Raw genomic sequence first — 23,031 nt, forward strand, 5'->3', positions numbered from 1 at the left:
CAGTACATCCCATCCCAGCCTTCCCTTGTGACACAGCAGGAGGAAGTTTCTGCCTGACTTTATTGCCTTTGCTGGCATGTGAGCACTGTGTTGAGGAGATAGTTTGGGGTACATGTTGTGGACACCTGCTTTGTGATTGTTTTCTCTCAATAGCAGATATTGTTAGATCCAGGGAAAGCCTCCTGTTGCAGCTCTCAACATAAAACCAGACCAAGTGCAAATGCATCTGTGGTTAACCGGCGTGCTTGCACTAGGCCCACCACATCCTAGGAGAACCAGGTTTTCTGAAGATACGGTGATCAGATGTGCCATACACCCATAGCACGGCACTCTAAAGCTGCTGCGGTAAAGAAAGCAGCTAGAAGCTGGCCATGGCTGGATAGATGAGCCTGAAAAGGAACAAAAGATAATCCAATTCCCGCTTTGCATTTGTGGCTCCGGCAATAGAGGACAGTATCTCATGCTTTCTTACCTACACTTATTCCCACAGAGGCTATAGATGGAGCAGAACATTATCCACTGTTCAGAAAATATCAGGCTGTGCTATAATTGCAATTACTGGGATTGAATCCCATGCTTCCGAGCTTCTCCTGGCTTCCTGCAAAGGCTAGGAGAATTGTCTCATACAAAATTGTGATGATTTTTCCCACTTTCCTGATGGCACTACTAGCTGAGCTCCTCCCTGGAAATGTAGGTGAGACTGTACGTAAGGTGTAGATGCAAAACTGGGAGTCTCCTGTGCTCCAGACCAGCTGGGTTGAGAAAGCACCTCCTTCTCCCATGCCAGCGGTGAAGGAATTTGCCTCCCTCTGAAAGACAGAGACTTCTCTGGGTGTATTCCCCTAACTGATCCCCTCCTGTCCCAAGAGGTCTAGGCAGCAGCTTTTTCCCTGTTTCTTAGCTATGACACTGATCTAAAAGAGACAAGATCAAGCTCCTGTGTTAGCACAAAAACCTGGAGAGGAAACCAGGGTGGGGGTAAGTCCTGACACTGAGCACATACATGAAAGTCCGGGACATCAACCCAGAAGGAGGCGAAGAGTTTACAGATCTGGGAGGGAGATCAAAGAAACCTGCAGGAGCCATCCATCAAAACAGGAGGAAGACTTAGACACCTCTTGGGAATGAGTGTGGCCACCGGTGCCCTCACCTTTGGGGGCAGCTACTTACCTTGACTCCTGCCAGCGGAGCTCTTGGTTGCCTCCAAAAAATTCCTGTCCATCTGCAAATGTGCTCATCCAGGGCAGGGTGAAAGCAAGAGGAGCTGCTGGAGGGCAGGAGCTGTCCTGAGCAGCCTGGCTTTGCAGTTCCACGTAAACCAAGAAACCCTTTTGCATCCAGCCACCAGGAATGCCACACAGAGCTGTGCCGGGCCCCGCCTGGGTGGCACCCATGGAAAAATCACCTCACCAGCCATTTCTAGATTTTTCTTTGCTTTGGCCAAGAGCCAGGAAAAGGAGAAGAAGAAAATTAGCTGCAGGTATGATACTTTCCTACAAGCAGTTGGGAAGAACACTGGGGAGACAAAGCGTGCTCTGCTCTTTTGCCTTACTGGTCACGATCTCTAGCAGAGTGCTTGGTGCAGGTAATGATTACTTGCCCCAGAAATGAAATAACATGTTTCTCTTCTCCAGAATAAGGAGAAACTGTCCTTTTCTGTGATGTCCAAGAAAGCTGCAACACCCAGGTCTCTTCATAGCCCATGGCAAGCACAGCTGTGTCTCCCTAGGCAGTTCTGGCCTGAAGTTTCTCAACAGGGTTTGACAGAACCTGTGTTGGCAGCCAGTTGGCATCCAGGGCTCCAGAGGGCAGGTTTCCTGAACCTGCTGCTTTTTCTTAGCAGACAAGGGATCACCTCCTGGCTGGGGGTGCAGGATGAAACTGCAAGAACACTGCAGGGTGTTTGCACATCATCACAGGGCATCATCTACTCCTGCAGTATGGTGATGCCCTGGAGAAGCAAGGGCAGTTTGTCTCTTAAGAGAAGGAGCTGTCAAGGCTGAGGAACAGGTGCATGGACTAGGACAGCTTGCCATCTGCTGGAAGGCGACCAGCATTGACAGGTGACAGTATGACAAGAGCTCTTGGGTGTAGGTAGGAACAGGAGAAAGCCCTGTGTCAGCAGTCCCTGGACAGCTGGATGGCATTTGGGATTGCACAGAGCAGGAAGAACATCCTCTGAGGGAAGAAAGCACCAATCTTGGGCAAATGAGGTATGACAAGACTCACCGCAGGGTTTTAACGCACTACCACCCCCCTTGAGCGCTCCTTGGAAGTGCCCGTCCCCCGTTGCAGAGGTAGCAGAATGCAATACGTGTTTGTGCAACTAATGCATCTTGACTCATTCATCAGCAGGGCCAAGTGGAGAGCTGGCGTGGTGGTGTCTCCCATCTCCACAACGAGGTTTGCCAGCATCTGTTGAGCTGTCTGTGTGCTGTTCACAGCTTCCCCCACCACTCCCTGCACTGCTGAGATACCTCCCTCCCTTTGACATACTCTCAGGCTTCAGCCTTTTCTTACACCACCAGCACATGTAGCCCAACTGGCACTGAGCATCCTGTTCCCGACCACCTCAGCTCCCAGAACACACAACCAGCTGGAGAGTCCTCAGTTTTCCCAATCAGATTTTACTAATGTCTAGAAGGATATAAGCAGATTTTCAGCATAAAGGATTGAAGAGCTGGTCAACCAACAGATAGACTAAACCTTCCCTAGCAATACAAGTATTGGTACCTCCAGGTATAAGTCATATTAACACACTGTACGACATTGCTTACATTATCAAAAGCCACATCAACCTTATTGGCCTGTAATCCCACTGCTGCACTGAGATAGTGCACAACAGCAGCAGAACGAGGGAAAGCTCTGGGATGTGACTCTCCAGGTGTGGAAACCACCATGGGAACCTGACAGTGTATAGACCAGGTTCTTGCCATTTTAATTCAAAAAGGTAAGAAATAACAGTGGAAGCACCAAATGTCTTGAATTCCCTGTACTTCAGGGCCCGAACTCATATTTATTCACTTATTTCTGGAAGGCAGCATTTTCACATGATCATTTTTTCCCTAGCAGAGCCAGGCTGCAAGCCCATACACAGTGAGTGATTTTGGCACAGCTGCAAAAGAAGTGGGTGCAGGACCTTCTCCTGCCTCCTGGCTCAAGTTGCACAGGTGTTTCTTCAGCAGCAATATAATTTTAAGCAGCATTTGGTTCCAGGCACTTACTTCCAAGCCTGCTGTACCTATTAGACCATTTGGCCCAAGCATTCATGTAGCTTTGGGATGAGCCAGATGGGGAAAATGAATCAGGTTAAAATGACTGTTGTTTCAGATTGCTTCTATCAATTGTTCCTCTCATTTAGAGGAAGGACAGGAAAATTGCTTTGACCAAGAGAATAGCTAACTTCTCAAGTTCAGCCCAAATCTTGAGCTCTACTATGAAATTCCTCAAACAAGGGCTTACTTACACCATATTGTGTTGTAAATTAAGTTAGTGGAAACGATCAGCTGGGATTTGAGTTTAGGTTCGTGTGGAGCCCCAGGGATACTCCAGTGAAAGGACATTCTTTTCCAAGTCTGGTCAGAACCAAATAGTCCTTCAGGAAAAGAACAGGCTTTGCAATTCCAGGTATGCTTCTAGATCAAAGATGCTCCAACATATCTAGAGTGATTCTCCTAAGGTTTTCTTCAGTAAATTATGAGGAAGGCTAGGTAAAAAAATTAGCCTCGTAATCCCCTAAAGGGGCCTGTGAAATCTAACCTTTGATTAGTGTGAAGATCTTCAAAATCAGAAGAATCACTACCATGTCACTCTCCTTCACCGAGTAGTCAGGCCTGGCAGCTTCCTGCACAGCTCCTGGGCTTTAATTTGCACATTACTCCATCTAGTGGCCTTATGGTCCCAGCCTCCACGAGTTTAAAACTCTGCCCGGGTACCAGCTGGAATTCAAACCTCTGCAGCAGTTTTGCCATCACCACTTTCGCCTCCATCTGTTAAGAAGAAAAGCAAACTCACCGTCAGTGACAGCAAATACAGCTTGGACCGCAGCTACTTAAAGTCACTGTGTTATGTCATGCTGCTTTGCCAATATAGAGATTTAAAAGTGAAATGTTACTCTGTTAATGCAGCCAGCTGAGTTTGGGCAGGAAGAACAGAGTCGCCTGGGGCTTTCTGGATTTGAAGACAACTAACAGGCACTGGGATTGGTCCTTGTGTTTATGCATTAACCCTGTTTTGGAAATCAGAGTGCAAAACTAAACATTCTAACCTGAAGATTTTGAGAACTGGTGCTTAGATGAACTCACAGCACAGACCTGAAGAGCTGGCATCCTACTGTCCTTCTGAAATGCTCTCTGCCATGCTCATGTACTTCCTTAAATTGTTCCCCCCCATCCACGCAGCCCCCTCCTCACCTTCTCAGTGCCAGTCCTGACTCGTGCCCCTCTGCCAGTTGACATTGTCCCTGCATTGACTCTGCCAGCTGCAGGCACAGGATGGTCCCCGAGAGGCCCTGCGCAACCCCCGTGTGTCTGACCTCAGCTGGCAAAGGGATGTTGACTGTGATTCCCCATCAAGGGATTTGGATTCAAGCAGGGTGACCCAGGACAGCTCAGAGGGAGAGCAGCCAGCTGCCTCCTTCCCTGCAGGTACCTTGGCAATGTGCAGGGACATGGGTGACACGGGACCGGTTTGGTCCACGTATGTCTGCTCATGTGATGGTGCAGAGCTTCCCTCCACAGGGAAAAGGGTCAGTGCACCACCAGTGTGGCCTCTAGTCCCCCACAACCAGCCACCGCCAGCACACTGACCTGGCCCAGTGCTCATTAATGAAGCCTCGTTCCAGGCCTCTGCTTACCTGTGCAAACACCTGCCCGATGCAGGATCGAGGTCCCAGGGAGAACGGAAAATAGCAGTAATACGGCCTGCAAAGAAAAGTGTTCAAATCTCTCATTCTGATGGCTTGGTTCTAAAGAAACAAGCAAAAATTTCATCACAGCAGCAAGGAAATGGTCTAAATACCACCCTACCTAGCCAACTTGTTGAGACAATCTCCAAATTAAATTTTTTTTGCTTCGGAGTAGCAGTGCGGCTCTGCAGCAAATTTCCTTGTCATCGCTGTTTACTATATGGCTCAGCTCACAGAGCTCTTTTGATTCGTGCAAACCTTATTTCAAAGCTGAATGTCAAGCGTACTCCAGGTGCTATCCAGCCTGTCACGAGAACTTAATGGTCCACCCAATTATTGCTCCTTTGGACAGACCTGAACCATGTGAGCGAGGGAGTGTTTGGTTCAGGAGACCACACTAATTCTAGGCTGAAGTAAAACCCCTGGCTCACAAAGTAGTTTGATGCAGGGATCAGCACCAGCGGTTTAGGTCACTGATCCCTCCTATTGCACTCCTGCCTACTGATTAGGTGAGGCTGTCTGCCCCCACGGCTGAACAACATCTTCTGTCCCTCAGTCCACTGTCCCCTCTTTAATCTGCAGACACTTAAAGAATCCTGGGGCCAGGGCTGCCACGCGTTAAGTGTCTGTATTAAGTGTAATGCAAATATTCTGCCTGGTTTTGGCCCAAATCTTTGGTTTTTACCTCAGTATAAACATTAAATAATATTAGTATTGGTCTTTCTTTGTAAGGTATCGTGTGGTATAAAGAACTTCTGAACAGAAACTGCACATTATTGCTCTCTATTTGCATTTGGTTAAGGCTTTAGTGTCACTCATACTGGAATGGAAAAATAGTTCTATCCTACTTTCTTCCCCTTGAAATCTCTTCCTGTAATGGTTCCTTATTACATATTTAATAACCCGAGAGTAAAAAGAAACTCACTTAGGTGCATCTTTGCTAAATCGGTCTGGATTGAAAGTGAGCGGATCCTTGAAATACCTTTCCATCCTTCCCATTATATAAGTGCTGAACTGCCAAAAAAGAGTTTATTTGCGTTAGTCAGGAGCAGCACACTGAAAACCTCTCCTCCCTATCACAGGTACAAAACCATAACTGCCTTCCAGTCCCCAGGCAAAAATGATCCAGAGTCCCAATTCATACTCTAGTTTTGCCCATGATTTCAGAGAGGCCAGTAGAAATATACTCAGGGAGTGTTTTGGCCCTCTGAAACACAGAGCCATTATATTTGGATCAAATGCAGCCCCTAAAAGCTGCTGCTGGTGGATGGGACGGACTCACAATGAGCATCGTGTTTGCAGGAATTCTGACACCATTGACGACACACTCCTCCTCCAACCGGCGTACTGTCCCTGGGACGGGCGGGTACAGCCGCAGCGATTCCTTCAGAACCTGGGTCAGTGAAAAGCACAAAAGGTCAGTTAGTTAATACAGTGCAGGAAGCAGAAATAAAATTAATTACCTCCCTGTGGCCTTTTGCTTTGTCTAAATGGGAGCTTTTGACTTGTGGAACAGATGCTGCTGTATCTCCCTTGGACTCCTGTGGACAAAATACATGGCTAAGTCAGCTCCTTCAGGGCTGGTTCTTTCTTACGACTGGTAAAATACAGAGAAAATGAAGCAAAAACCCCAAGAGATACCAAGCATTGAATAGACGTAACACGTCAAGTCAGGTCAACCACTAAGTGAAAAAGTACTAGGAAGTAAATTCAAAGAGCATATCTAAGGGTGAAGCCTCATGCCACTGAGCTCCCACTCCTGCTTTTGTCCTGCTTCTGCTGCTTGGGGAGCTGAGCCAGGTCAGAGCACCAAAATAACAAAAAACAACCTGGCAAAGGAAAATGAAAAGGGTACAGTGAGAAAAAAAAAATGGAATGAGACCATTTCGTTTGGTGGCAGTGAGCTGTAAGAATGGCTTATTTCATCAAAATGAAACCTAATTAACAGTTCACATTAGCATTGCACTGCAAATGCAATTAACAGTGTGTATGCATGAGTGGATTAATGAAAGAGAAGCATGGATAAAAGGATTCAGAATTGGCTGAGCGACAGGAGAGGAGTCCCATGCTCTCTGATACTCCAGTGATGGACTGGCTCTGACCAAGGGTGACCACAATTTTGGTTGCACAGATCCAAGCTTGTTCTGTTAAATAAACAGTCTGCTTTGGGAGGCTCTCATGTAATCTGTCTTAAAACTAAAAGGCTTAGACACCTCGTCCTAATTGGAGTGGTATAATTGTGAGGGTATTTGGAGGAGCCTAAGGAAACCTGCTGATTTCTGTAATCACACAGAGATGCCTTTTCCTTATGAAAAATACACCTTTGAAATCTATCCACTGCCAAAGCACAGTGATTTGTGGGATGGGATATGGCAAATGGTAGAACACCATCATCTACCTCGGCAGGGCAGTTATACAGAAAAGTGATCACGGTAGACTACTAAAATCAATAGGGGAAACTTAAGCAGAAGAGCTGCCAGGACTGTGATTCAGCCTCTCCTGGGAGCTACTGGTGTCCCTCATCTTGTAAAAAAGGATACACAACACAAACACTGGTGAGTAGCCAAGCCCTGGCTTTGCAGTTCATTACCGACTGGCATTTTACTCACAAGACCTCTTCTAGGATTAAACTCTCTCTTACTGCAACCCCCACTCCACCAAGTGACTGACGAAGGTTTCAAGACTGAATAATAAAAAACAGAATTTACAAAAACTAGCCATTATTTTTGGATGTCCTCAAATCCTGCTGAGTTCATGGTGCATGGTGAGATCATAGCTGGAAATGCCTTAGCAATCATCAAAAATAGAGCTGTGAGTTTGGGAACTGCGTGGGATTCACACACAGGTTGGGCTCGAAGTTGCAAACCATTCTTAAAATACAGCTATGGTTTCACCTTAAACAGGTAGGGATTAAGCAACTCCACTCTAGCTCCTAGCCAAGTAATAATTACAGAAAGCAGCGAAGGAATCACTTGGGATTTTGGAAAGAAATTTGAGGACCATCCTTCCCAATAAGGCTGGGCTATTGCAAATGGCTCATGGTATCTTCTTGCTGACTCTCTGGGGATAAAAACTGTCAGGATAAAATACTGGCATTGTTCTTAAAGTTATAAAAGTTTGGGGCTTCTCCATGACACGGCAGAGGTGCTACCAAACAGCTCTGACTGGTATTTTACCTCATTCCTACAATACCTGTGATAAGTAGGTGAGTTTGCCAAGATCCTCATAGTCAATGTCTCTTTTGGCACCAAGAACGTCATCCACTTCAGCCTGAAGCCTGCAGTTAAATTAAAAAATGTTAGCTGCAGACACCCATTTCTTGCTAGGCAAGTTAACAAATTACATTTTTTATTTTCCAGGCACTGAGTTGGACTTTGACTGCCATCCTCAGGCAAAATGCCTGCTGATTCCCAGCCAGCCTGCCTGAACTTGTGCCTCATATCAGGATGGAGCAATGTGCGTACAGTGCAGTCGAATCAGGGATTCGTGACCAGCACGTATAAAGGCTTTGAAAAAAGCCACCTAGACGGAATTGGAATAATTCATCTTGAGTTTTTAAAAAAATTTTAGATGAATTGGGACTATGAAACTGTTTCTTTTGGGAGGGAGGCTAGAATGTATTTAGAATTGATCCTAGCTTTTTAATAGTCCTTATAATTAAGTTCACCTTGAAATCAACAGCAAACTGGGTTTGCAAATTGGAGCACACATACCTTTCCAGTATTTCAGGATGCTGACCCAGTGCCATTACTGTAAATGACAGCTGATTGGCAGTAGTTTCATGACCTAACAACACCAAAAATCGATGTAAAGTTTAGTATGAAATAATGATACAAAGACGGTCTACTAGTATGATTGTGAACAGGAAACTTTAAATGTCAGGCCTCAAATGTTTTATTTCAAGTATGCTAGAAATTAACAGAAACACTGAAAGGGATGTAAATTCCACATAAGGAGCTTTCAAGAGTGACAAGAACAAGATATGGTAAAGATATGAGCCATCTTGCCCAAATCAAAGCTGCAGTGGCTGCATACAGCACCTCATGGTTATGGGCTCCCAAACAGAAGGGCCATCGACATTCAGTATTGGCCTTGTCATGTTATGGGACATGCAGTTCTGCCAAGAAGCAAGGATTCAGTGGTTTTGAGGGAAAACAGAGCTTCTAACCATCTTTCCTTGGTCTGTTTTATGTGGATAGTTTGTTTTTTCATGGATAGGCATATGTGTTATTTTGAAGTGTTACAGGAAACAGACTTCTGCAAAGATGTATTTGTTGCAATAACATCTTTCTTGCCAAAGAACAGTGTTTTGACCTTAACTTCTTAGGAACCTAAATCCTACTGACTTGCAAGATGGATCTTTTTACATTGTTTACCTCACATACCATCTCAGCCCCTGCTTTTTCTGATGGGTTTGACGGTGTCTTCTCCTACCAAGTGCTGACTAATGCACTTAAGGCAAGAATGGCATTTAGTTGTGTGGGTGAGGTGACACACGTGGAATATGTTAAAGATGCTTTCAGTGGAGTTTAGCAGGATCTGGGAGGAAGGGCCAGAACCCCATGGGGAACAGCCCTGCAAACCAGCAGGCAGTGTTGCCCTCTACACCACAAGTTGGAAACAACTGGCCTGGCAATATTTGCTGTGTTGGTATGAATGAAGGAGGATAACATATCATTTACCTATGAGAAAACTAAGATTTCTCTTCAGACCTTGCCCAGATGGTCCTACACCAGTGTAATACTGCTGTCTGACAACCAAGTGACTCCTGGTTACAGCAGCATCACATGGACTGAACAATGACATTAATCGTGACCCTGTAGACAGCCCAAGAAATGAGTGCAGCTTCCCACGTGATATATCCAAACAATTAAATAGCTACCAACCTGCAACAAAGAAAGTGACAAAGTTATCCAGAATGTTTTCATCATCTCTAGTTTCCTCCAGAGCTGCCGAAAGAAAAACAAATGAGATTAGAAAACAGCTCCTGTGCCCCAGCTGGGACAGCCAGAATGCTCTGCCCTATTCTGCACATTTGGTCTGAGGTGGCATCGGGAGGGGATGCTGAATGGGCAACTCAGCAGTGACGTGCAATCAATATTTGATCCAACATAAAGAAACAGGGAATTTTCAAAGCAACTCTCACTATCTTCAGTGTGAAAAAAACATTAAAGGAAGACCAAAGTTCAGATCCCCAAAACAATCCTCCCTGAATTTCATGGCAAATCATTCCACAGAGAAATTCACTCAAACAGCAATGTGTCCCCTACCATCTCCTTTCAGTATCTGTGTAAGGATATCCAGGGTGACCTCCTTCCCATTCTGGATGGCCTCTCTCCTGTGGTCAAGACACTCCTTCCCCACACGCCGCAGCAGCCTCACACTCTCCTTGACCTCCTTTATCAGCTTCTGTTTCCATGGCATGTACTGAATACAGAATTTCTTTAGTCATTTTATTCTTTTTGCTGGTAAAAAATATTGGAAGTGTTATTTTTCAAGTGAGCACCTTCTTTTCTGCTAAATGACACTTGTCATGAAAACATCTGCTCTCCATGGAGCAAAGTAAACCTCCCCAAGGTGAAGGGTTTGGTCTGAAATGAGAAATATTTCAATCTGTGCATGCTGATGTCCTCCCTTGTCAGAGCTGATGTTTTTGGCACCATAAGCAAGATTCCTCACCTCTCCATGGAAAGAAACTGCAGCATACAATACAGAATCTCACCTCTGGGCCCAAAAAGGAAAACAAGAGCTCTAAAAGCCTGAACTACAGCTTTCATAAGAAACCGTGGAATGATTTTTAACTCAAATATTTCATATTACATCCATAATTTCCTAGCACATGAATTTGGGTCAAAAATATAATTTTTTTATGGTAAGAATGTTCAAATTTTTTCCACCCTGAGTGAAGACTGCCATCCTTCTTGGACAAATGGCACAAATCTCAATTTTTGCAGTGGTGGGTGTGAAAGTGTAAAACCTTCTGAGAAGACACAGGCGGGGGAAAGAGAAGGAAGAAAGACTGAAAGGAAGCATTAAATGTTAATTTTGCAAGTGTTTTAAAGCACTAATGAATTTTATCTAGATGCATGTTGGAAGGAAAGCGCTACTGATGCCTGTTTCCCTGTTGCATATGGACCTCGCACAGCTCCAGCCCACCAAGTCGTGCAGGAGCAGAGGCTCCAGCTGGATGCGGGGAGAGAGGACCTAAGTGAGGACCATACAGACCCGTATGAAGGGGATGCGCATCTTGGTCACTCCTTCCAAAGCCACAGTCACAGCACGAGGGAGAGGCGTCTGGTCATCGCTCAGTGCATTCAGTTCCAAGCCAAAGGCGACCTGTGGAGCGGGAGAGAAAAAGGCAACTCGCTGCATCCTCCTGGCTCCCTGGGGCTGAGGTGAAAGAGCAGAACCTCACACCACCACCTTTTCCCCTAAAAGCACCTCAGGCTAGAACCTGCCTTACAGGAGGTCGCGAGGGAAGGGTAATACCTACATTATGCTTCCTCATTATTTGGGGGTGGGATTAATAATTTACTATTACTCTCCACTCATCCCAAACTGTTTTGTTTAGAAAAGGGAAAAGCCAGCATAAGGCAGATTTCACACTGACATATAATGGTAATACTACAACATCCACACATGAACAAGCACTGGTGTGACCCTTTCAGCACGGAGGGTGGGAGGTGTGAGGCTGTGACAGTTTTTGCAAAGGGTCCCCGTCCTGCAGGCCACACCGAGGCTGTGCAGACCCTTCCCTAACTGCCCTTTCCTATGGCTGAGCCCAAATGGAAGTGGCACAGTTCAGCTCTCCTGGCACTGCTGCGTAATGCTCTTGTCCCCCGGCTCCAGTTCCTGCTCCTGTCCTGCTGCCGGTACCTGCTACTTCCATTCCTTCCTGCCAGCCACAGTGGAAACAAGAAAGCAGACAGCTGGTACCTTTGCAATGATATCCATAGTCACCCGGCTCATCATCGTCAGCATGCTAAACTCTTTTTTTCCATCTGCCTTTTCCTCTAGCTTCGCCATCAGGTCCTCTGCTTTTTCATTAAAAGTTTCCATCAGACCAATCAGGTAGCTGAATAATTAATAAAGATGAGCGATGGAGGCTCTGGAGAGAACATCTTTGCTAAGGCAAAATTATTTTCATTATTTACCATCGAAAATTGTAAAGAATTTTTGCTTTTTAATTTATAATAAATTTGCCTTAATACTTTAAAAAGCAAACAGCCCTTATAACAGCCCTGCTCCATCCTGCCATGTAAACAACAGCTGTTGTGGCAAAGGGCTTTGGCCTATGCATGCCAAAGCAAACAGACTTTATCTTCAGACCCTAAACCAATGCATCAAGGCACACACAAGCAAAGCAGACTAAGCCCCTGCTTATCAATCACACCGTATCTCCCACAGGGAAGCACTTAGGGGAACGATGAGGCTTGCCCATGTCAAATCCCTAAGGTCTGTTTTCCAACAGGATAATGCAGCCATTGCCATGCTCATGGATATGCAACCCTGGGACCTTTCTGCTGTCACTCAGCTCATAGGGATGTCACTGCCCCATGGGAAGTCTGGTCAAGTTGCGCTTGTCATGGAAATGGTGCGTTGGACTCCAAGTAAAACATGATTTTGGCACTAAATGTTTTGCAGGTTTTGTTTGTGTGGGGGGTTTGTTTTGTTTTTTTGTTTGTTGTTGTTGTTTTCCTCTTTCTAAATATCAAATAATGGATCAACGACAGGGAGAATCATGAAAATACAGGAGAAATTAACAGTGATATTGTCCCAGAGATATTTGCCTTACTTTCGGCTGAAAGCTGGATCCATTATCTTTCGCTGCTTGCGCCAATGCTCGTGGTTGCAAACAGTAACCAAGCCATTCCCTATAAACCTGGCATTTAGGAAAATAAGGAAAGGAACAGTTTTCAGCACGGGAGCCAACCAAACCCTGTGTAATCATAAAGATTTAAATTCTTTCACATTTACTTTCTTCTATTTTTCCCACATGTAGGGAGCATCATGCTGCTCCAAGTACATACTCAACGACTGAACTGCAGATGTTTTGCCTGGTAGATGTGGACTGCCAAGTCCAACAAGATGCTGGTTCATTACAGCTTTTAAGCAAATAATTAATATAATAACTGGATTATTATATTTTTAAAAGCTTCAGACTAACAGAGAAAAACCCCCTTTTTGTTACTGAACTTAGAAGCTGGAAACTCCCATGCATTAAGGAATAATTCAGTGCTCTAAAATCTAAGCGAGAAGTTCGGTGGTGGTCTGAGACTAACTGAACATCCACAGGGGAGAAAAAAAAAATGATCAAGGTAAAAAAAATCCAACATAACCTCCTCCCTGACTGAGAAGACATTTGACTTGACACATAATTTAATAGGTACATGCCGCTTACATACGTCTGGAACTAGTTATTAATCCCCACACTAAGGTAAATGGTCTGAATCAAAGTAAGTGTCATGCCTGCAATGTTATTAATCTTTCTCTTATTTTCAAATCCAAATAGCTTCAGACAGGTTTCACCTACCTCTCACCAAATATGCTGAAGACACGACTGTACACCAGCCGATCCTTTGAGTATTGTGGTGACATCAAGAACTCCTAAAATCAAATCTCAGGTCAGTGAATACTGAGTGCAATCCGTTTCCCAGACAAAACATAAAAAGCCACTCACATTTTCACTCTTTTCCTCCTGTAGCAATAGTCTGAAGACTACATTAATTATTTGGTGTGCCCTGATTCCCCAGTTCCCGTGCTGCTAGATTGTTTTGCACGCCTCTAGCACTTTTTGCCCAATGACCTGAAATCTCACTCTCTTGTTATTGCAAAGATTTAGAGCAAGAAATTCAGGCCCTTGTGCCTCACTCATTTGAGATATTAAGCTCTTGCAGAGAGTCTGCTTTTCAGAAATGGTGGATGCTTGCTCTATCTGTTGTTTAAATAACGGTAACAAAGTAAATCAACTGATCAAGGAAGAAAATAAATCAGGACAGCCCAGAGAGCAGAGCACCTCAGCCTCCCAACCCACCCGAGCCGTCCTCTCTGCAGACATGGACTGGCTGCACCGCGCTGCCCTGAACCATCAGGCACCACCTCTCTCTTTCTGGAGGGACGGGCCGATCCCCACTGTTGATTCAGCTTTATTTTGCAGTACCTTCACTCCTTCAGGGCTCACAATCATTAACGAGACTCTGTGAAAGGCATTAAGCCGTACAACAGGCCCATATTTCTCTGCCCTATAAGACAAAGAGAAAAAAAGAGAATTATGGTACAAACCATCAACATGTAACAGTTCAGACCTAACAACCTCAAAGGACCCAAGCAGTACGCACTGGGAACTACTGCAGTTTTCGGCAAATAAAGCCATTAAGAGGAAGACCCATGCTTTCTTTCTAGCTCCTCTACCAGCCTTCTGAATGACAATAAATAAGTAATTCAGGGCCTCTCTGTGCCTTGATTTCCCAACCTGGGCTACAGAGCTATCCCACTTGATGTTAATGATGCATCTCAACTTACCACTGCAGGAAGAGATCATGCGCAAACTCCTGTTTCCTCATCATTCTCCATAAGATTGGCAGATGTCCAAATATAAAGCTGCAGAAAATGAAGGTTAAGAGTGTCACAAGAATTTCAGTACAGAATTTTGTATGGATTGCTGCTCAGTGATGCAATACGACTGTTGCTCATGTTCTCCTCCTCGTAAGGTTCTGTCAGTGGAGTTAAACTGAGTAAAATTAGGAACATTCTTCTTCTGTCTAAAGCCATGTCAGCTCGAAGGCTGAAAAAAGAGGACAACCTAGAACGATAATCACTGGCTAATATGGAAATTGCAGAAGTGAATAACAAAGGTTAACTCTTCAAATACAATAGCTGTATTAAAAAGTTAGACATCAATCTCTTCCTTTGGCTGCAAGCAACAAATTCCTACCGGCTTTTGTGTACATCGGAAGGAAGGTTTGGCCAAGCTCCTCCCTAAATGAAGCACTCAAGATCTGTTTTCCATTTGAGAGACAGACAGCCATGCTATCATCATTTTCTGTATAAACAAGCTACAGGGGAAAAACAGGCTCTTATTTTATTTCTCTTGGAACTGGGAGGTGCTTAAAATAACATGCACTCAAAGTTACCCAGCATCTACAGAAACTTATAATTCTTCACTTGTTTGTCTCCTCCATTGTAACTGGAATCCAAAAAGATGTGAAAGCCCCAAGTACGACAGATGAGTCCTTCGTTAGCTAAAGCTCCAGAAAACAGTCAATCTGCAGCGCATGACACAAGGTCCTTCTAATGGCTTCTCGTGTGTGACACAGGAATCCTCAGAGAGATTTTTCATCCCCTGTCCCATCGCTACCCAATTAAGTCAGGTGTTATGACAGGCCTAAAACATTCATCTGCTAATGAGAAATCCCACTTAACGCATGCCATGAAAAAGCTAAGCAAGGGCTTGGTTTGGGATATAGAACTATGCGACACTATCACCTGAAAACATGTATTTGCAAAGAAATCACTTTTTCCCATTTCTTGCTATTAAGTCTTTAATATGAAGCAAGCCTTTGAAGAGACGGCCTTTTCTCTTCACAGGTGAGCCATTCATGCAGTAGAAATGACATAAAGCCACTAGCACTCACTTTTCCGGCTTGTCCTGCACAATACTTGTTTAGAGATGTGCTGTGTTAGTTCCGACAAAATGAATCAGCCCAGGAAATCAAAGGCATTAATGTAATCTTGTCATCATGCAGCCATAAGACCTTAGACACAGCCTGAGGTTTTGATAAGATCTTGTTCGCTTCATCCGAAAATAAGGCTTTATTAAGCTTTTATCAGAGGGCAAGAGCCAAGGGCAATGTGAAAGTTGTGCATCTGGGACAGAGTAACACCTTGAAAGGATACAGGCTGTGGACTGGCTGGCTGGGGAGCAGATCTGCTGACCACAACCTAGAGGCTGGTCCCGGTGAGCAGAAAGCTGAACATAAACCGGCCTTCGCTTCCAGTGCTGCTCTTCTCCAGTTTACCAGCTACACTCTCAATTGAGAAGCATTTAGGTTTGGAAGAATCCCATTTCAGAGTAATTTAGGTTGGCCCAGACCTCAGGAGGCCACTGGTCCGGTCCCCTGCTCCAAGTCAGTCAATGTCAGAGCTATGGTACATGGCTCAGGGCTTTGCCCAGTCACCTGTGCCAGCGTCTGAGCTCCCTCATGGTGAAGATGTTTTGCCTTACATTTAGCTGGTATTTCCCTTGGGACAACTTGTGCCCATTGCTCTTTGTCCTTCACTTTGAAACTCCCAGGAGAGTCTGGCTCTATCTTCTCGTAACTACCCATTAGGTAGCTGAAAACAGCCAGTGGATCCCTTCTGCTCTTCAGCAGCTGCTTCTCCACCCAAAGCCAACCTAGGTCTCAGCCTCCCATGCATCCCGGCTGCCCTTCACTGGACTCGACTCAGTTTGTCATAAAATCATACAATGTCCTGAGTTGGAAGGGACCACAAGGATCATTGAGTCCAACTCCTGTTCCTGCATATGACAACTCCACAGTTCACACCATGTGCGTCAATATCTGTCTTGTACTGCAGACACCACCACCAGGCACAGCACTTGGCTTTACTTTTTTTTTTTAAGAAAAAAAAAAAAAAAGTGACTTTTCAAAGCTGGAGGTATTTGATTTTCCTTACCTTGAACATTTAGGAGTGGAAGTGTTTGTGCAACAGGTACTGAAATGTGGGGTTTGGACTGTCCCTGGCAATTTATACTTTTGAAAAGCTATCAAGTACTGTGGGCTTGCATGACATACAAACTTCCACCTAGACGTACCAATACCAGAAACTTTCCTGGGAAGGATCCTAGGCTGATCACCAACATGAAGCTCAAACCCTGAAGAAGGGACAGAAAAGCAGCCACAGGGCTCCTCAAGCTGCCATTACTCTAGGGTGTTACTTGACACCTCAAAATGAACCTAAGGACAAGCAGGTTCAGGTATGACAAGATCCATCCCCTCTCTAATCTTAGTATCTGACCCTGATTACACAAGTAGGCTGAAACTTGGAGTTAGGCAGCCAAGCTTGGTGCCTCTGTAGGACTGTGTGTAAGAATGCTGCTGTGGTGCCTCTTCCCATGGCATGTTATGGGAGGCATGTGCACCTCGAGGTGAGGTTGGATGGGACGCCCACACACTCCCGGAAGAACTGTGTCTCCTTGTGACAGCACTGCCACACTGGCAGCTTTCTCACTGACCTTTATAACTTATGACATATTTTATTGGTAGAAACCAAAGACCACATGAGGGAGAGCAAGGAAGGCGCCCAGTGGAGTTAGTGCCAATGTGCCTCCTGGCGCTGTGTGGGAGGGTGGGCTGTGCTGGTCCAGCACAGAGATCCCCTCCTGCACGGCTGGCGCTGCCTGCCAGGTCCATCTTCGGCGACATAAGCAAATGCACAGCTCAGATGGGCAACTCTAAACTGCTTGTTTCATGCTGCTGTGGCCACCTGTGAATCAGCCAGGGAGATGTAGGCCAGCAGATCCCACCAGCCAGGCAGTGCTGCAGGGCAGAGCGGTGGGATCCCCAGCGCTGCCCGATGAATCATAGAATGTCCTGAGTTGGAAGGGACCCCCAAGGATCATTGAGTCCAACTCCTGTCCCCATATGTGACAACCCCACAGTTCACATCATGTGTCTGAGGGTGTTGTCCAGTCTCTTCTTGAACACTGTCAGGCTTGGGGCCGTGACACCTCCCTGGGCAGCCTGTTCCAGGGCTCCAGCACCCTCTGGGCGAAGAACCTTTTCCTCATGTCCAACCTGAACCTCCCCTGGCATATCTGCCTGCCGTTCCCTCAGGTTCTGTCATTGGTCACTAAACAGAAGAGTTCGGTGCCTGCCCCTTCTCCCCTTGTGAGGAAGCTGCAGACCGTGATGAGGTCTCCCCTCAGTCTCCTCTGCTCCAGGCTGAACAAACCCAGTGACTTTAGCCGCTCCTCATACGGTTCCCCTCCAAACCCTTCACCAGTTCTGCGGTGCCCGCCTTCCCGGGAAGCTGTGCCCAGCCAGCCTGACCTCCTCGCCCTTGCCCCCACCAGCAAGGTCTGGCCCGTCCCGCAGGCCGCCCCGCAGCGATAAGGGCTGCGCTGTTTATCTTGTGCTGTGACCCGGCCCCGGCCTGGCGGCGCGGCCGCGGGAACGGGGCTGGGGCCGGCGGTGAGAACGGCTGAAACCCCCGCGGGTCCCCGCCTGGGCCCTGCCCGGCCGGCCCTTACCTCTCCCGCGGGGCGCCGGGGATGTGGTCGTACTTGGCGTGGATGTACCTCACGTAGCAGCAGTACAGGCCGAGGGCCAGGAGGCCGAGGGCCGCCAGCAGCGCCCCCAGCACCGCCATGGCCGCTGCCGGGCGGGCCGGGAGAGGCCGCGGCTGTGTTGGGAAGGGCGGCGGGCGGGGCCGGTCCCGCTTAAAGAGCCCGGCGGCTGCGGGGCTGAGCCGGGAGCCTCGGAGCGGTGGGAGCCACCCAGCTGCCCGGCAGGCGGACGTGTAGATGTGTGTGTGCGTATTTGTATCCGCTTTCCTGCGGGGAGGTGGTGCTTTGCACAAGCGTCTGAGGAGGCCGGGAAGGGTGCTGCACCTTCATGGGTTTGTTTACAGAGTGTTTTAAATAAGGCTCATCACTGAAGGCTTCAAACTGAGCCTAAACTGCCACAAGGCAGGAAGGCAGAGGCTGTGTGTTTGACTTTTAAAACACAAAATGAAAGGGCATATGCTGTCGATGCCTGTAGGAATCAATAGATGAAGATTTTCAGAGCAGTCTGCTCTCAGCCCCATGTTATATTAATACAATGTACTCATTCATCATCAAAACATGGGAATGAGAGATGATGTACCATTTTAATCACATAGGTGATCTAAAGCTGACTGCCACAAATTGCATAAGGATCACAGGACACAAGGGGCCAAGCCATAAAATGGTGGGAATTCATTTCCGGTAAATGAAAAGTAGTGCACGGGGAAAGATAAACTATGTATATACATCCAACCGAGTGGTATAAATTCAGTGGTGGCACTTGTTCAGAAAACATCAGCTTAATGTTCAGTACAGATCAAAGAAGCGAGCAGAGCATTGGCAGCAAGTAGCAACAGGAAAGTGAGCAAAACAGGATGCCTGACTGGTTTAGTATATAGAGGACTCTAGAGCACAGCCCCTGGGTATGTATGAATACCGCATGTGCTCTTCCTCCCAGTTTGGCAGAGGTGTAAAGACAGAGACAGAACAGATTAGGCCTCCAAACTGGAAAGAAGTTGACTGAGGGAGGTGATGACAGGGGTCTGAAAAATGATCAGTGGTTTGGCGGTGAATAGAGACAAACTAATCATTATTTTGTGTCATTTAAGAATAAGGAGACACCCACTGGAGTGATCCAGCAGCAGGCCTAAAAGAGGAAGAGATTTTTCACAACAAATTGCTAACTGGAGGAACTCATTGCAACAGGTTGTTGTGGAGGCTAAGTTAATAAACTGGCTCATGAGAAGCCAGGGAAAGTGATGGGAGATGGATCCAGGAGCCATCACTGGTCTCAGAAGGAGCTCTGTACTCTAGAGATTCCCAGGAGAGACAGCAGGACCCCAAATAGCCCACAGAGACTCCCTGAATGGCCCAGGCTCTGAGGATACACAAACCTTCCACTGCATCCTCCTGTTTTCCCATCCTGCCCTCAGCCTTTTAATCCCTGGAACAGTCTTCACAGTCTTTTATAAGGCCCCCTTTCTTCCTTCCTCCTCTAAGATCTGCTGCCTACACCCTCAGTCCCTTCCCCGTGCTGCAGCATGCGGTGCGCACTCCTTCCCTTTGAGGGTTGCCCACCTCACACGCAGGGTGGCAGACGCCCCTCTCCACCATTGCCACAGCTCTGACTGCAGCAGGGGAAGGACAAGCAAGACACACTTTAAAGAAAAGCAGCACACCACCTGCCTATCAGGCTTTCACAGGAGAACCCCGTTCACACACTCTTTCCCTGCACAAGATTTACTCAACCATCTGGAGACAGAATACTACGCTACATGGATTTTTATCACGTCTGTTTGCTGCCTGTGAGTCTCTGACTTGTTTTGCAGCACCATACGAGGCTGCTGCAGTTTTCATCCCTGTTGTTTCCAATGGGGTGCCTTTCCCCTGCTCCTCTCCCACAGCAGCTCCCATATGGCCGTGCCTCTCCGCAGCAGGAGTGAGAGGATGTAACTCACGGCACCCCCTGGTTTTGTCCATCTGATGTGGCAATCATCTGCCAGGCACCTCCAAAGGTCAGCTTGCTTCAGTTTCCAAATTGAAGCAATGACTGTGCTAAAAGGCCACAATCTGCAGGTCTTCCTTAGCTTCCTTGTGTCATTTCTGCTTGTATTCAAGACTAGCAGATCAGAGAGAGCAGAGACAGGTTATCAAAACAACAACAGCACATGCCTGTGTAACATGAGAGATTTCATTTTTGTTCCAAAACATAAATGATTTTGAATGGGCTGCTAGTGACAGAGAGACAGTGGGGGGGTCATGACTCTGTGACTTATTTATGGTGCTTTCCTATGTGGATGTGTGTCCACATGTCCCTCACAAGCAACTTGGTGCCTAACACCTACTGGCCAACTTCAACTAAACTTGCCATGGAAACATAGATCACAAAATGCTCGAAAACGCGGCAGATGAAAGGAATCGCACTGACTGGGTAGCGTGAGCTAGGCTAAAGAAAGGTTTGGTATTGCAATGCCAAACTCATCATAAAACTGTGAAAGCCTGTCAGGACCTCCTGGGCTTTTACTTTTGGGTGGCCACCATGTTAAGGCGAGGAAAGGAAGGACACCTGAGGTGCCCTATGAGGACAAACACACCTGATCACTTCATCCGTGGACTCCCAGCCCGCAGGTGGGGAGGGTGGCTCTGCGGGGCACATTTGGTGGCCAGCATCACTCTCTGGCTTCACACTGCACAGCACAGGAGTCTGGTGGTAATGCCACAGTACGTCCTTGGAGAAACACTGGCTCTTGATAACAACTGGATGGTACAAAACATTAGAAACCAAAGGCTCCAGCTGTCGGCACACAATGGAGGAAAAGCTGGTTGTATGTTTAAAAATATTGTTTGGCTTTCTGTTACATTTAATCTTAACACTGATTTTTCTTGAACTGGTAGTTCCTTCTTTGGCTTGAAATAATTGCAACAACCCTGGAATGACTTTTCCCTCTGTTTTGGGTACACATACTTTCATACAGACTTTTTTTCTAGAAATTACCTTGCCGTTATATTCTTAAAGACCAACAACATTATCTAACTGCCGTTTCTGTTTATCTTAATTGAAATATAGACATTTTTTTTGCCTGTTAAGGCTGGGGTTTTTTTAATTTTTTATTTTCAGAAAAAAAAGCTAACATTCCTTCCTACTTGGTCAGGCAATATACATCTTCATCTCATGATATGAATACCCATCACTAGTAAAGATTTAGCTAATCACAAGAATAGCATCACTGACAGGAAGTGCTTAAAAACTAAAGCTAGCTAATGAAACCATGTATTTAAAGCCACTTAGTTAACTTCCTGACAAAACATTGGTTTTTTGAGTTTCATCAAAGTATTTTTTTTCAGCATATTTCAAGAACAGGTTGTAACTATCTGTAAGGTGTTCTTTCATTTGAAATCACTCAGAATAATTCCTGTGGAAAATTCCTGCTTGTACCTTGTTTGTGAGCAGTTCACAGGGAGGTGATAAAATATTTGGCATTTTATACATTTTGATGGGATAGGGAGGCCATGTAATATAATTCTGATCCCTGTCTAGAACAGGCAAGCTCTCAGAATAAATCTTCCCGTGCAGATGTAATTATCAGCTGATAACTCCCCTTCCCTAAGTATCCAGCCTGGGTAGATTACAGAAATTACCTTATATTTCAGACTTTAAAGATAAGATTTAATAAACCCTTTTGTTTGTATCCTAAGAAGCTCTAATAACAACTTTTGTTTGTATTCCAATGTGTTTCTATGCCCCTGAGTAAAGGACATGATACCAAGTGACTGCACTGATATATTTATTATCTGCCTGGGAGCACAGCCTGCACTGAGGAGGAGAGAGTGCAGGCTTGGGCATGCTGAACTTCCCTGTCCGTCACCTTTCTGCTGGGGACAGAACTGCCATCGCGTGGACATTTTGCCACCTTGCACATTCCTATAAACACAGAGATCAAGAGAGACTTGGGAGCCCAACAGAAGAGCAGGGAACCATTAACTGTTGTGAAGTTACAAGGTGAATTTAGAAAATTGATGGGACACAGGGTTAGTCTAAACTCCTGCTCTCTTTTGCTCATCTTTTCATAGCTATTTAGGTTTGAAAACATGTACTGCTCTCTCTCCTGAAGCCCAGCATTGTAAAGGCTGTAAGTGAGGTCAGTGAGGAGAAGGCACAGCACCGGCATCTCTGGTGCTGGGAAATGCCCTCAGCAGCACACAGGTAGCCAGAGGGCTGGGTATCCTGGGCCAGTCTGAATTTACCAGTAAAATACATTTCTCAATAAAGAGCTTTTAATTTTATTGTTAAATGTCTCCATCTGTTGTATGCTACTGATTAAGTGCAGATGGTGATTAAATTAGTACCTCTTCTGGAGAATTTACAGTCTAAAACCTCACCCCCTGCCTAAAGGTCCATATGGAACTGGTGGGGGTCCAGGGCTAGCATGAGCCCTGCACTTCGTCCATGGCCAGCAGAAATGCAAACTTCAGGACTGTTTTTACTAGGTGGAATGCCAGGACCAGCTGCTGTTAAGGGATTTCAGTCCTTCTGCAGAGCTCTAGCGGCTCTGTCACACATGGGCAATCCCACACGAAGTACCGTGTCCCACACATTCACTGTGCCTGTGCACAGTGTGCCTTCACCTTTCTCCATTTGATCAACTCACATAGTTACTATATTGTGGCAAATAATCATTTGCTTTTAGCAGTGCAAAAGATAAAGCTCTCTGCTCCAAGGGTTGAAAAGTTCAGGACAGAAAATGTATATTCTCAAGCTTTCTTGCTGCACGACTGCAGCTCAGCTTACCATTCAATCTATCATAGCCCAAGAGTTCAGACAGGTTCGTATTTTGTGTGTCTTCGAACCTGGGATCTG

At 46.0% G+C, this 23,031-nt stretch overlaps 1 protein-coding gene across 2 annotated transcripts; it reads right to left on the bottom strand.

The window, feature by feature from the left end:
* Nucleotides 1-2,599: 2,599 nt before the first annotated feature.
* Nucleotides 2,600-18,338, bottom strand: LOC135989093 (cholesterol 24-hydroxylase). 2 transcript variants are annotated; one of them, XM_065635651.1, is made up of 15 exons: nt 18,159-18,338; nt 14,429-14,506; nt 14,067-14,148; nt 13,440-13,513; nt 12,702-12,788; nt 11,843-11,981; nt 11,132-11,242; nt 10,177-10,333; nt 9,793-9,855; nt 8,620-8,692; nt 8,099-8,183; nt 6,189-6,299; nt 5,832-5,920; nt 4,856-4,922; nt 2,600-3,989 (listed from the first exon to the last, which is right to left on the bottom strand). In XM_065635651.1, the coding sequence occupies exons 1-15, from the start codon at nt 18,275-18,277 to the stop codon at nt 3,828-3,830; spliced, it is 1,497 nt and encodes a 498-aa protein (XP_065491723.1). In that variant the 5' UTR covers nt 18,278-18,338; the 3' UTR covers nt 2,600-3,827. The 2 variants fall into 2 exon arrangements, with proteins under 2 accessions (XP_065491723.1, XP_065491724.1); XM_065635652.1 differs by lacking the exon at nt 2,600-3,989 and having other exon boundaries at nt 5,832-5,915.
* Between the last annotated feature and the right edge of the window lie 4,693 nt (nt 18,339-23,031).

Source organism: Caloenas nicobarica, chromosome 5 (genome assembly GCF_036013445.1).
Source record: "Caloenas nicobarica isolate bCalNic1 chromosome 5, bCalNic1.hap1, whole genome shotgun sequence".
Taxonomy (NCBI): Eukaryota; Metazoa; Chordata; class Aves; order Columbiformes; family Columbidae; genus Caloenas; species Caloenas nicobarica.

Excerpts from the sequence above, each read along its gene's own strand:
- LOC135989093 (XM_065635651.1), bottom strand. The coding sequence starts at position 18,277 with ATGGCGGTGCTGGGGGCGCTGCTGGCGGCCCTCGGCCTCCTGGCCCTC. Across the intron at positions 14,507-18,158 it reads CCCGGCGCCCCGCGGGAGAG|CTTTATATTTGGACATCTGC; the intron begins GTAAGGGCCGGC and ends CATTTTCTGCAG. Across the intron at positions 11,982-12,701 it reads GATCCAGCTTTCAGCCGAAA|CTACCTGATTGGTCTGATGG; the intron begins GTAAGGCAAATA and ends TTAATTATTCAG.